Source organism: Pteropus alecto, unplaced genomic scaffold (genome assembly GCF_000325575.1).
Source record: "Pteropus alecto unplaced genomic scaffold, ASM32557v1 scaffold95, whole genome shotgun sequence".
Taxonomy (NCBI): Eukaryota; Metazoa; Chordata; class Mammalia; order Chiroptera; family Pteropodidae; genus Pteropus; species Pteropus alecto.
In genome coordinates, this window is record NW_006441071.1 from 3,784,344 (window position 1) to 3,799,560 (window position 15,217).

A 15,217-nucleotide genomic window follows, 5' to 3' on the forward strand; every position below is an offset into this window, starting at 1 on the left:
TACACAGTTCCCTGCTTCCCCATGAACTTTCACTTAGAAGCCGCAGCTTCTGTTATATATATTTCTGCTTTGCCTTGTGGCTTTTTAATTAAATCAGTATATTATCTTCATACACACATATTTATCCAATATAGAAACAGAAATTTACGGATGGAAAGAACCATAGGTCCAGGACATCGAGACAGCCTGCAACTCCGTAGGTATAACCAGAAATGTTATCATTCTTACATGAGTATTTAGTGTATCCTTGAATTCTTTGAGTCATGAAAACATCAGAAGAAAATGGGACCAAATTAATTGTTAATATGGGGAAATGGTATGGCGGTGTAGGTTTATTTATTTTAGTTTCACGATGTCTTTGAGCACATCTCTAAAATACCCTGAAGTATCATGGGAATTCTACAGAGAAAGGGAGGCATGCATATACTTTTAGGATTAGTTAGAATATATTATGTCCAGCCTTCAGATGACATCAGACCTTAGCTATGTAGCTGCAACTCTGAAACAGTTGGGCTTAAACAGAAGCAGCTGGTCTTAAACCTACAATGTTCTTTTTCAGCCCTAAAGAAAATGTAATATAAATGGAATGTGTCAAGGTGGTCAGTGGTAGGGTGCCACAGTTATCCTATGCTTGGGGCAATAAGCTTGTGAGCAGATCATTTACATAATACACCAGCACAACTAGAGTCACACACCAGTTAACTCTTCCTATTATCTTGGATCTGATTTTTGGTTTTACATGGTCTTTTAAAAATACTTTTAGAGAAACTTTTATTACATGGTAAAAATCATTATACATAGAAGAAACAAAATTAACTATGAATTTTCCAAAAGCTACTACCTAAATTGTAGTGCTTATCAGTTAGATAGAGTTCTTTGACAAAATAACGTATAATTAAGGTAAAACTGAAAAATAGTGACCTGCTTCTAGAATACTCTGTTTTGTCTTCATATTTAAAAGATTAGTCTTTTTTTAAGGTTTAAAATTTTTCCCCATTATACTGAAGTATAGTGCAAGGGGCCAATCCATGAAAAGCAAAATTTCTGAGAAAGTAAGTGGCTCTCTTTATACAATTCAAAACACGCTTTGAAGAGAAATCTATCTTCTTAAAGATTTCCCCTCGCTAACCCCCTCTCCCCCACTCCCATTTATTCTGTTCTGTAAAAATGGTTTATGGTAACAACATTCTTTTCAGTTCTGAGTTATCATCGACAGTCCCAGAATGTGGCCAATAAGATAGCTATAGTTTGTATAATAAAATACAATACTGTACCCAACGTTTGCGAGTGACATTCATTCATTCTTTTACATTTGAAATAGAGTACTTGTAATAATGAGGTTAATGCATTGGATTTTTTTTTTTAAACCAAAAATAAAAGACTCATGAAAACATGCATAAAATATTTATGGAAATGGAGTGTTTGAAGACAAGCCAAAATTTAAGCTTATTTGCATGAATTCCTATCACAGTTTTAGTTGCTTTGCTGAAAACATTGCAAGTCATAACACTAGAATAAATGACTCTGGGACCAAAAGGCTACAACACCCAAAGCTTGGTGCTTTCATTTATGTCACATGTGTTTTTATGTCCTAGTACATAAGGAGGTACTGTTGAGAGGGTGGTTTGTCTAAGGAAACAACACTTATTGATAGGTGAATATCTCCCATTTTTCTAAGGATTGGGAATTTGGTAGTTAACTAGCCATATAGAATTTAGAACAGTGTCTAGGATATTCTAGGTGGGAAGACTAGTACTAATATTCCCCTGTGTGTGTACAGTCACACAAGAGATGGCAAACCATGTAAGACAGGTGATGCATTTCATTTGGGTGAAATATCACATCACATCTGATCTTTTTAATCCTGGGATTTTGTCATACATGATAAATGAAGAAAAGCGAGTTGAAAAAAATACTGTACAAAGGAAGTTTTTTGATTCTCACTTGAAATTTTGCTTTTTAAGAGTAGTCAACTATTTCGATCCCAGGTTAAAACTTAACGAAAATTTTGGTACTTTAATTTTGAAATTTTTTTAAGAAGAAAAGTGTTCATCCTTGTTGAGTCTGTGACTCGAATTAACACTCAATGCAAGTGTAGTTACCACCAACTAACCAGAAACAGTAGATGCCATTGGGTACCAGCCTCTTCCTGCATCTCAGCAGAGTGGACTCAAACATAACTATATTCCTGTTTCTGCCTTTCATTTCCATTTCATCAACTAATGTCAACCTGTAATTCAACCTCCTATTCATGAAGCCTCTTGGATCACATCTCTGATCTACCCCTTAGACTTACCTTCCCCTTTCTCTTCACTTTTACTGCATCAGTTACAAGAACCCCAGGAATTTTGCGTCCCTGCTTTTTTCCTCTTCAATTCACTGTGAAGCTAAGACAGGTTTTCTTACCTTTTCTCTGAGCCAACAGACCTTCCCAAACAGAAACCATCCTTTGCCTTTTAATCCTGCTCTCCTCAGGCCCAGTTCTTTCCTCTCCCCAGAGTCTCGATTCATCCATCCTTGACTCTACAATGTCTTCCTTGTGCAAATAAAGCATTAGAAGGGATTTTGAGTGGGGGCTGAAGTGTGCAAGGCTACAGGGTTTCTAGGATGTCTGTGATAAAAACTAACAGAATAACCCTTTTCCTCCTGTTTATGAAAGCAGCCTTCTTGTCCATGGGCTTAGAACACCTTAGAGGAGTGATACACAGGTCTTCTTGGGTTTCTCCCAAGGGAGTTGCATTTTTGGTCTCTAGACAAGCATGTTAAAATAATATGAAAGTAGAAAGATGTTAAATACTGCGTTTTAGATTTGGCAGATAGTTAACAGAGTCTTCCAGATCTTTGCTTATGGTCTTTCTAGATTTTATAAGATCACGTTGAAGGCTTTTTGCAGAGCAAGAATGTTCTTTGTCTAAATTCAGCAAAAAGGGAGGAGAGAATGGGGCACACACAAGGTTTGTGAGGGCTGAGGATTCTAAGCAGTGTTTGAGTTATCCTTTTTGTACAGTTGTGAATGAGTGAGCGTGAGTTTAATAAATTCAAAGGCAAAGAGGACCATTTCACTCTAATGACAAGGAACAAGCTAATAAACACAAAAAGTCCAATCCATCCAGTCTATAGGTAGCTGTTAGAATAATTTTTAGTCTGAGTTAGAGAAGTTAAATGTAAATTATTTTCTTCATGATACAATAAGGTGATTGCTAAAGTGTTTAAGTGTATATTGATAACGTTGTGTAGTGTTAGTCCTGAAAGTCTCTAAACACCTTTCCTTTCTTCCTTCTTGATTTATCCCATGATTTTCTGCTATTAAGATGCTGTTCTGTCAGGTAAAAGGAAGTTGTTGGCCTTCGGTTTTGAAGTATTCACATGGAAAACTCCCTGGGAAGACGAAGTTATAACTAACTGGCCTAGAACCTGTGGTGTTCATAAAGGACATTTTCTTGAAGACAGGATCACAGTCAGAATTAGCTTGGCCTAATTTGCCTTTGGTCACAGTCTCACCTTCTGCCTTGAATTTTGATCCGCAGGAGAACTGATTGGCCATGGGTCACCTGTAGTTAAGGGAAGCCTATTAATAAATTGCATTTGGTTTTTATTCAGAAAATACAGACAGACATACCCTCTGTCCTCCCTGAAATTTCTTATCATTTACTAATATGTTAAAATCTATTTACCTCTCTTTTAGTGGTTGGCAGTTTTAAAACTCTCTTCACTAAAATGAAGACTTCCTACAGAGAAACTAGATGATTCACAAAGAAAGAAATATTTACCTCCTTTGTTTTTCATTTTATCTGACTTTCACCATCTTTATTCCTCTCTTCCTCTGAGAATAGTGGCCACTAATTGCCAAAGTTTGTCTTAAATTGTATCAGGTAAGCATATATCTTTGATCTTCAAGGTGTAGGAAAGGTGATTCAGCCTTATGAATAAATTTTAAAACAAAATAATATTTGCTTAGGATGATTTATAAATAAATATGAGGCAACTATTGGTGCCAAGTGTGAACTTTCTCTTTGATTGCTAGTTAAATCAGTCCAGATTTAAACATGTAAACTTCTTGATTTGTATGGAGTAAGACATCTGTATTTGCTTTATTAAAACCTGCTGATGTTTCCAGAACTAAATTTGTTCATATATAGGCCTCTGGGTAGCTGTAGCTAAAAAGCAAAGATGTATAGTTTTTGCTCATCTGATTACCTGACTTCCAGCCCTGTACAGGTGTGCAGGAATAAATTAACATGAGCTACCTTTGATGAGCCACTGCATACATTAACAATAGAGGTGAAGATGCGAAAACATGCTACCTGCCTCCTGTTATCACCTCAGCAGCAACATCCATTTTTCCCATCATTCTCTATGTTTGGGAACTTAGAACTTTTCTAAGGAGAGATTTTTCAGTAAATACACATGATTTCACTAGGCAATACCTCCAAGAAATGAGCTACTCAGCATCAATTCAAGATAACTATTAGTATATTTGCCCTAATATAATTAGCTGTCAAATACAGCCTGTTAATCCCCTCCAAGTACGAGAAGAGAACGTTTTAAGGTATCAGCGATTTATTTCATTTCCTATATTTTTGCCAATCAAACTGCAACTCTCCTTTCTCAAAATTCTCTTATGAAGTGAAGCAAGTCCTCTGACTTTTAAATGTTAAGGAAGAGATTCTTTTCCCCTTATTACTTTATTTGGTTTCACAATAGAGCCAGCAGATCAATAGGTCTTTTGTACTTATCTCCATTACTTTCCATCAAAGGCAAACAAACAAAATAAATCCCCCTTGTGAGTGATTGCTAGTTGTGCCCCTCCTCATGAAAATTTGGTGGGTAAAATAAACTTTGGTGTCATTTCTGTCTCTGGAGTTCCTTTTATATACTGGGAGAAGAACAATGAGCAAAACAGCCTCCTAGTATCGTGGGGAGAGACTCTGTCAAGCCTAAAGTGAGCCTCCCATCTTCCTAATGACCTCCTGCTGGCCCAGCTGGATATAAGACAAGCTCATTTAAGCCTCTGCTGACCTTTCACTCCTCCACTCTAAGAACTACACCAGTCACTTCCACCAGACTGCCTACAAAATAGACAACAGAGCTAATGGCAGGCGATAGACTTCCTTATCATGATACAAAGAGATTTTTACAAATTTCTGTTGGTGGGAGTTACATTAAATCTCTTGTGGCTACATAACTTCATTGCACAGACATGATTCTATATACTCTTTATTCTTTCCTCAAAAGCAACAAGCTGCTGCTTTTGCCAGCATTATCTTCAAAATGTAGGCAAAAATAGCATTTGTTGAGCAGAATGTACATACTGAGTACACAGGCAGTATTTTTCTTGATGACACCACTTCAAAAGTGTCATCTTCTTGATTCTGCCTCTCTCGGGTCCACCACCATCTATCTATCTGATCCTCTGATAGATTTTATTTGGTGTGATTCTTTCTAATACATAATTATTTGTTTGAGATATTAATTTTGATAGATAATCTTCTTTATTTAAAAAAAACATAGGCTGTTTCCCACCAGGAAGCAGATTGTAAGACTGCACACATATATTAACATTTGCTTGTATCAATTGGTTCTCTCTTAGGTGAAAGACTCTTTCGCTATAAGTGGTCATTCATTGTTGTGCTAAGAAGAAGAGAGACTTTTCTTTCTCTGTTGAAATTTCACAGTAAAGTTTGGGCTACATTGCTTTTCTTATTTCTCTTTTAAAAATCCTCAGAAATCATTTAATGTTTTTGCTATAAGACTCCTACTACTTTCAAATAAATGAATGTGGCAGAATATGAAAGGAGTTTGCACTTGCCAAAAAATTACAGTGTCATAAAAAAGGGATTTAGTAACTTTGATTCTCAAGTGCCAAGATGTGTGTGTGTGTGTGTGTGTGTGCGTGTGTGTGTGCACGCGCACGTGTACATGCGTATGTCAGAGAGAAGCAGGCTGAGGAAAGAGGAAGAAAGAATACTTTTTAGGAAAAGACAGTTTTTCTTCAGTTATTTAACATAAAACTACACTTTAAAAGAAATACATAGATTTTATGTTCTAATGCAGGCTGCTTGAATTAAAACAAGAGTTGTAAATTCCTGGTAAAAAGCTGTTATGCCTGAAGTGTTAGTGATCTTAACTCTAGTACTTTATGGAGTTTATTACTTCTTTTATTAACTAGGGGTGAAAATGTTACCCAATTCGAGTTTAATTCTTTTTCTTGATTGCTCTAATTATTTTGACTTTACCTTAGGAAAGAAGAACAGGCAAGTGTTGCTAACTGAATATATGTAACTGATGCTTCAATTTTGCTATCGCATATATCAATCTAAATTATTACCAGCTATTCAAAAATTATGCTAACGTTCTAATCTAAAGGCAGCTACATAATGTATATGTGTGTTTATACAGAAACACCCATAAATAAGAATATCAAAAGATAAATAGATCATCTTTAATTGCCAGAATAGGTATCTTTATCTTGGAAGGTAATATATGAAGTTACTGTATCTCGTTGATGGGAAATAACAAGATTTTTGTAAGTAAAAGGAGACAGATTTGGGCAATGAGAACAACAGACCTTCAGAAGGAATCCTCTTTGGTCTGATGGCCAGCTGAGGGGAGCTGCTCTAACTCTGCTGCCTTTTTAGTCTGGTCTGTCGCTGAGGGGGCACTGGTGGGTCAGTTCGCTCACTAGTAATTGTGTTTTACAGACTTCTAAAGCAATTGGCTCAGTCAGTCCCAATTCAATAAAAGTGGAGAGCAAGAGAGAGAGCACTTTTGTTCTATTTTTTACTTGAAATTATTTCATTCAGCAGTCTGTCTTTTTTATTACCGGGACTTGACATTAGCACTCCAAGCTATATTAGCATCCATTTCAGCAGTTCAGTAATGGTATTAAAAAAACACTTAACTTCAACGGTGAATGGTTGTATGACAGTACCATAAAAAATCCACATTAAAAAAAAAACTCATGTATTTGTCCCAGCAAATTATTTTTCATTTGTTTAACCACTTCAAAACTATGTTCTCATGATGAGTATTCACGAGGACCTTCTTGTTCTCAGAAGCAGCCAACGGAAGTACTTTCTTGATTAGGGAACTGGGGAAAGAGGAAAGGGAAATCAGTGGGGAGAGGGTAGGTAAAAATGCTGTTTACCCTGTAGTTAGATTACCTTCCATTCATCAGCAGAGATGGAATTGGCAACCTCAGGGCACCCAAGGTGAAATTCTTGGATCCTCATGCATATCTGGGATTTGATTTTGAACCCAACCCTCTCCAAACTTGGGAGCAAAGCCTAACTACCTTGGCACTGTAGTGAGCTCATAAATGACTACATTAGGTTCTAAATTTTGATTAAACATTCAGTAATTAATCAATGGTAGACATGAAGCAGTTGGCAAGGTCCAGAGCTGCAAAATGTTTAAGACATAAAACATTACGAAGTAATTAGAATATGCTCCTTCAAGAGAAGGATTGCCTTCAATAAAGAGGTAAATGATAGCATCCTGTTTATTGTGGACGTAGGCAGCCAGAGCAATATGATAAACTGCTGGAGATACACATATCAGTAATCATCTACATTATTAGTGCCATTAATCATAATTCCAAAAATATGACAGCAGCAGCCAACTTTTTGACCAATTTTGCTTCTGCCTGTTGGCCATTATGACTTAGCTAATAGACTGCAGAGCTCCTGTGCGTGGCAGTTTGCATTGAGAATGGAAGGTTAATTATATTTGAGCTGCTGATTTCTTCTCTCCTTGGAAAAGGCTTAGCACTTTGACAATCCCAGGAGCTTGCTGTTGTTAAACCAGTAAAAGTAGTTTATTGAAATTTTCTTTGTTGGTCAGGAATGAGGAGATGTTTCAAATGAGATATAAGCGCCAGGCTGGAATAGCCGCTAATGTTTCTTACTCCAAAGTGATCCTTGGGCAGCAAGATGAACTCAGTGGTTTCTTTAGATCACTTTGCTCTCTCTTTTCTCTTCTGCAGACAGGTAAACATCTCATTACTACACAGTGATACACCAGGAAATCCCACGAGATTAGAGGTCTTCTCAATATGTATATGTAGGACTAAGAAGCTGGGAGCGGTTAAGAATATTGGGAGAAATAAGCACATCTTTAATACAGAATTCTGCTGCTTCAGCTATGCTTACGGGACTGAAAGTAAAAAGAATATCACCAAAATCACTCGAATGTTTCTGAAAATCAAAATGTTTAGTAGCACAGGTGCATTGGTGGTTAACTGAAGTTTTCATGTTTCAGCTGACAGTTTTAATACCATTTAACCAAAGACATAGATTAGATTTTGTACGTTCTTTTTGTTTGTGTATCTTAAGTAGTTTTGTTTTCAACATAAAATTAATTCTAGATGAGGCCATAGCTAAATAATAATATTGTCTATAAAAATATTGTCTACAGAATTCTGTCCCCTCCTCTGGGGAACTCATACATCCCTAAATGTTATCTTTTTAAACGGTCATAAATTAACCATTTTAATGATAGGAAAACATTTTGAATATTTACTCTTAGGAAGCATTTCCTTTGCAAAAGATCTCAGAAAGAAATTGATGTTCCATGTTGTACATATTAGAAAAGAAAACTTAGTTTTAAAGTGACAGAAAAATTTGAATATCAAGAGAAACATGCATTCCTATTATTTTGGGAATGTGTATTCTAAACTTTGTAATTCAGGCTATAAATCACAGAATGGAAAAGACCTGAGCTTTAGTTCATCCAGGGTAAATATAAAATTCAAAATTCTTACCTCGGATTTATTTAAATCTTTAAAGATGCCAGCATTCATGGCTTTGATTTTTCTTGCCCAACAGTGGTAGTAAGCTGAGCACCATACGAACTGCCTGACTGAGAATATTTCCAAATGCTGTGAAAACATAATCCTATTCACTGTTACACTCAGTGTCTCACATTGCAGTGCAACAGGTACCTATTGAATAATCAGCACCCTGGAGAAGCCTTATGTGTCAGATACAACTCAAAAGTAAAATGGTTAGGGAACAAGGCTGTTGGATGTTAATACTACACTTAACCTGAGCATCCAGCATGCACATTTTCATCTACCAATCTGCTTTCCCAAATGCCATCGCAACATTAACATTTTTTATGCATTCCACAGCAATGACAAATTGTTTTCTAACTGTAGCGCCAGATTTAGTATGCGAAAGACACGTTCGCCTCTGCCAACAAACCAATAATTCTCACTAACATCTTCAGAGTTACAACATTTATAAAGTTGCAAAGTGGAGTAAACAAACCATCTGTTTGGCTTTTCCATATATGTCATGCTTTCTTATTAGCATATTACGATTCATTTAGTAAACAAATTTGGTGATTTCGTTCACGTCAAAGTTAGGTCGGAAGCTTGAAGATGATTAACATTCCTGGGACGGGCACATTAATACGTTGCTTCCTTGGCAAAGTTAAATGGCTTCTCAAGAGAATCGCCCCTTGTTGACAAGACGAGACTGTCAATTTTGTTTGCCTGCCACATTAGGGGCCATGAGGGGATGGCAGGCTCTGAGAGAGGGGAGTCATGTCGGCAGCATAATTCACTGTGAATTGAGAAAAGAAGTCTAATTCTGATAAATGGTCGACCCCAATACATCCTACCTGTTATTACAACAGACGTGCCGTATCTGTGCAGTAAATTAGCTAAACCCCTGAAGAGTTTGGTGGGAGCTTATCTTCAAGTGAATAATTTGAATATAGAGGGAACTGTCTGCGTGACCAGTATAGATGATTTGTTTTATATTGAAAGGGATTGAAGTGACTGAATTTCATACTTTTAATTTGCAAGAATTTGCTTAGCTTTTATATCTTGCATTTAATATGTCCTTTACATTTATTTTTTTTTTGAAAACTACTAGTTTTACAGAAATACTATCAAAGTGTCATTTAATTCACAGGACTGTAAGCATCCTACCATTAATAAAATGGTAATATAAAAATTTTGAGGCGTTAAGGACAACTGATAGTGTCGTAGCAATCCAGACAGGAACAGAATCAGTGAGGGGCAGAGGTTTTCCTTTTTCATTTCTGTCGATCTGGATAGCAGTTTTACTTTTCTATTCAGGAGTGTTACTGACCCGGTATCCCACAGTACACTCAAACCTGGCATCCAGATTTCCCCAGATTAGATATAAATGTATATCTCTATCCCCATATACATATACATACATACACACACATACACATCATATATACATATATATTTTATATATGTTATCTGCTATGTAAATATCACTTAGATCATTCTTGATATAATTTTAGAAGCGTGTGTGTGAGAGAGAGAGAGTGTGTGTGTGTATGTTGAATGGCAGAGGTGAGCAAGAAAATACAGGCAAAAACTAATTCAAAATGGAGCCTCAATTCCTTTGTAATTGGAGGCATTGTAATTAATTATCAGGTATTTTGTTTCAATTCCCTAAGTTTAGAATGGCTCAAACCTAATTAAGAATTGAGAGTTAGATGTTGGACTTGTCATGTAACTGACAACTTGATTCACTACTCAATTTTGACTGCCACATTCTGGTTTTCTCATTTGGGCATGAGACTATTTTAAAGAAAAAGTTCCTTCCTTATACCTCAAAAGTTAAAACCTCAAAACACTTTTTCTATTAAATATTTTTTATTTTAACTTTTATGGGTTAAACATTGCAATAAGTTGAACAGGACATTTGAACAAGTTTGGAAAGGGAGATCTGAGGAAAGAAAAGCCCAAGACAAGACTTACTTTCTCTCTCTAAAGGACACTTGCATTTACTTGACTGTGTTCGATGAATTTGATATCTTCTGTGGTTGCATGGTAAAGTTTGTTTTTTTTTTTTTTAACTGAGATATAATTGACCTAAGTTTTCAACAAAGAAACTGAAAAAGACTGGTAGTCTACTTTAGTCCAGTTAGAGTACTTCCACTTAGCATTTCAAAAAATAAGTTTGGTGTTATGACCCCTCCTATGTAATATAGGCTTCATTACTTTTTACCTTTAAGGGTGATCTTGGTCTTCCAGAGGCTTTTGGTAAACTCACAGTATGGAAAGGGTCAGAGGAAGCGTTTGTAATTCTAGGCATAGCCCGAAGTATAGGACTGTTTTATGCTCTAAGTATATAGCATTGCCTTGCACCATACTGGGATAGTAATACATCAGAATCACTGTCTGCTGTACTACCACTGTATTTGCTTGAATGTTCTGTTACATGCCTCCAATATTGGGATCATTGTTTTGCTTTCTACAGTGTATTTTGAGGAAAGCTTCTTAGGACTCATGCATATTATTGATTGAAAGCAAATAAGTGTACTTTTAAGTATCTCTTATGTCCAAAGCATTCCACTTTACTGCAGGAGACTTGAGGTTGAATCAGATTTAGTTTGTGTTCTTGAAAGTGACCTTCTTGGGGCTAAATTTTGGACCACTCTTCTTAATAAGTACTACTGTGCTCAGTAACGCCAGATCCCTATTAAAACCAGATCCTTACCCTTTCTTCTTATAAAGTCATTTTCTCTCTCTATCCCAGTCACTTTTTTTTTGTGTGAGAGGAATCTACTTCTGCATACTGCTATTGCCTACGAAATCAAAGCAAGTAGAAACAGCTTTCACATACTATTTATATTCTTGTAAAATATTAATTCTAATACAGTATAGATTTGTGTTAATGATTATGTTTCCCTCTTTTCTGGAGGTAAATATTCAAAACACTTAGTTTATTTCCTAGAAAAACCATCTCTCTCTCTCTAGGGAACCCAAAATTAGTTTTTTTCATGGATTCCTTCTTCTACTTATTAAATACAACTGTATATCGCTGTTTCTAGTAAGGGATCCTTCTCCTTTTCCAGCATTCTCTTGTCTTCTTCCCATTTTAGGGTCCTCGACTCTGTATGTCTGATAGTTAGTAGGGATGAGTTGTTTCTGAATCTCTTTCATCCTCCCTTTCTTTTATATCCTTAGCTTTCTGATCCAAGTAAACTTGTAAATTGCTGTTCACCCTAGGTCTTTGCATCTCCTCATGAGGACAGTGTTTTATGACAGTTAATGATTTAGATGGACTGATTCCAGAGTCCGACAACAGGTCTCTGTTAAAATCAAGTGCTGCCTTTTGTCCATTCTATGGAGGCTGGACCTAACCTCTTGAAAGACAGTATCAGTACTCTCTAAAGACTTTAAGCCTTTCTTCTTTAACTCCTTCTCTTGTTTTTCCTCTTACTACTCCAGGAATACTGTGTTTGTTAGAAAATCTCAAAGCCCACTATCATAAACCCCCAGGCTTTACACAGCCCATCCTTCCCATCCCCACTTCAAGTGTTTTGCATATGGTATTTAGGAGGATTATTAAACAAAAATGAAATAGATTAAGAAATGAACATAAAAGAATCAATTCTCTTGAACTGTGGTTGCATAATGGAAATCGACTACCATGAATGAACCTGTGTACTGAAGTTATGAACAGCAGAGCTAATGCACTGCCATGAGTTCATCTTTATTATTGCATTACACCTGAATCAATTGATAAAGTACCTTTTTTTTTTTAAGCAAAGGATGGCACTTAATTGAATAAAAGTCAATGTAATTATATTAGCAGAGGCCAACAGTACTGCTGACAGCGGAAAAGGGACACTGTTGAACAGAGTGCCAGAGCTGGTCTACACATTTCTGCACATCGTTTGGTTGACAGATATTGAGGGCTGGTACATCATCTAATTAGATTACAGATTTCTATTGCTGTAAGTGAGAAATGAAGAGAAACATCTCTTCCTGGTAACATATCGGTGAAGATGTGTGATTCACAAGTCATTTTAGGAAAGATGTGTCCATCTGGGCGATCAGTGTGTCCTTTTGTCAATGTTAATTTATTCTTCCATATTCAGTGTGTCTTGATATGACTGCTGTGTATCTGGCTGCTGTTTTCTCAGCAGCGAATCTAGGAAGTGGTAACTGCAGATGTGTGAGAAGCAACACAGAGTTCTAGATTACAGTCATCATAAAATGTGTTTGTAGAATTAAGAAAGCAGGGGGGTGTCAAAAATAATAAACAGAGGGGTGGGATTTCGTGAACTGCTTATGGTTGGCAGATTGTTTTTTCAACAGAATAATAGTACAGTGTAACTGTATTTCCACATTCTTTTTTAATAACTTGGGTGGTGTCATACCCACGTGTCAGGGTAAAGATTTCGCAGGAGGCATTTCCTGCACTCTGCTTAGCAACCTGCACTTAGAGTTATATGCCATCTGACACCACAGAAATGGGGAGCGACTTTGTCAGACCAGGGACCGTGGGGACAACTTCTGTTTATCATTCACATGTCTGTACACTGCATGCATCTGTGTAGAACTCATTTATGGATGATGCTGATGCTGCGAATTTGGTTTATCTTAATTTGATTAATGATTTTGGGATTATGCAGCCGATCTGAAAATCATCAAGACAGCATCTGAGATGATCGCTTATGACAGAAAATGATTTTGTGATCAGAACAATTTAAATCCCTATTTTATTGTTTAAGTTTTTTTAAACCAGATGTCTAGAATGTGAATTTGTTTTCTCTCTCTCTCTCTCTTTCTCTCTTTTTCTCTCTCTGTCTCTCATTCTTGCTTTCTTTTGTGATCGATTTAGCAAAAGATTAGAAAGCTGATCTTATTATCACAAGGTAAGCTCAGCCTTCCTAAGTGCAGTGTGGAGAGGGCTATTCCCCTCTTCCCCATAAAACCTAGAGTGCTATATATATTGTCTTGTGTGGAAAGGTGGAAGTCTTTCTCACCTTTCTTGTCTCTGAGGCACATACCTCTCAACCACCTCTAAAAAATATTAGCCATGCTTGTCACCAAATAGAGTGACTCATTTTGGTCTTCGTATTTTTTATTTATAATCGGGAGGTTTGTTGAACTTTATACTGGCCATTCTAGGTTATTTCTATTATCACAGTGATTTCTCCAAGATGTAGAGCTTCTGCCATTATTGAGAAGCTTTATGTATCTGTAATTTATTTACTGGTTTATTTTTTGGAAGGGTAGCCTTCAATTTAGGTACTTGTCAAACATGTGAGCCTTTGCAGGTGGAGAGAGGTATATGCCCAAGGGCACTTTAAAAATAAATGGGGGATGTAAATACTAAGGCAATGTTTTCAGATAGATAACAACATATCAGGTTTTGTAAAGCATGACATCCCTGTGGATGCTCTGGGACAAATCCTGTCTTTTTTTACACAAGCAAAGCACTCAGTGAGTAGAGTAAAAGTTTTGCTTGTCTAAGAAGTACGGGTTCCAGTTGTTAAAATACAGGGACCGTATGTTATTATTGTGCTTGATTTTTTTTGTATTTATTGTGTGGGGTTTTTTTTTTTTCCTTTTGTCCCTTTGGGTTTTCTCTGTTGTTTAGTGTGATTTTATTTTTTTTAAGGGTTGGTGGGTTTTATTTAAAAAAAAAAAAACAGTATCTGTTTTTCAGCTTTTGTTTTAAAGAATTAAATTTGAAAAGTTAAATTGCTTGATGAAAACATTTTCAACTCTAAAATGCGGCAACTTCTGAAAATAAATAGATTTTACTATTAGATTTAGCTGAGATTCCAGATCATTCCGAGAAAAGGGATTTATCTTAAAGAGTCTATAACCCTATTCCAAATTGCGAATTTATTAAGCTAATTTTTTTCTACTTAAAACTTGAAGTTAGGAATATGACAGGCAAGATTTCATTATTTTTGAAATTAAACATTTATTATCTGGACTGTTTACTTAAAAAGAAATCCTTTTTTTACATCTAAATAGTGTTTGCTGTAGAAAAAAGTTCTGTTTGTTTTTAGGTAAATTGAAATTATTCAGTTTAGACAAGCAGAAAGTTCCCCTTCTTTTATCCTACTTAATATATATTCTAAAATCTCTGCTATGAGATTCTCTGCAGCGGGTGCTGCTACATAGTAAGCTAACATAACAATCATTGAGAAAAAGGTACATGAGTTTGCATTCATCTTACCATTGAAGAATTTTAGTCTCTTATAAAAATTATGTTAATGAAAAGCTCCCCTTATTGCACTTCCTACCACCACTTACTCCCAAATCCTGAAGATGTAGAGAAATGTTTGCTTTTATAATGGTGCAATTAGCAATGAATGTGCTTATTTGATGCCTCCTGAAAGCTGAATCCATTTTAAAATGCTCTCCTTTTTCTCACCCCTCCCTACTCCCTCTACACCTGCCCTCCCCCCTTCCCTCTTG

The 15,217-nt window shown here is 36.2% G+C and overlaps 1 protein-coding gene across 22 annotated transcripts in view; it reads left to right on the top strand.

Moving 5' to 3' along the window:
• The window catches only part of BNC2 (basonuclin 2), a 398,693-nt gene that overhangs the window by 373,628 nt on the left and 9,848 nt on the right, over positions 1-15,217 (top strand). For 14 of the 22 annotated variants that reach the window (XM_015594483.2, XM_015594486.2, XM_015594488.2 and 11 more), the window contains one exon: positions 135-200. The exons of 3 other annotated variants lie outside the window; for them this stretch is intronic. In XM_015594483.2, the coding sequence (XP_015449969.1) occupies positions 135-200 (66 nt within the window). Of the gene's footprint in view, positions 1-134; positions 201-13,622; positions 13,657-15,217 lie in introns of all 22 variants that reach the window. 5 more of the 22 variants (XM_015594494.2, XM_015594495.2, XM_015594493.2 and 2 more) reach the window with 4 other exon arrangements.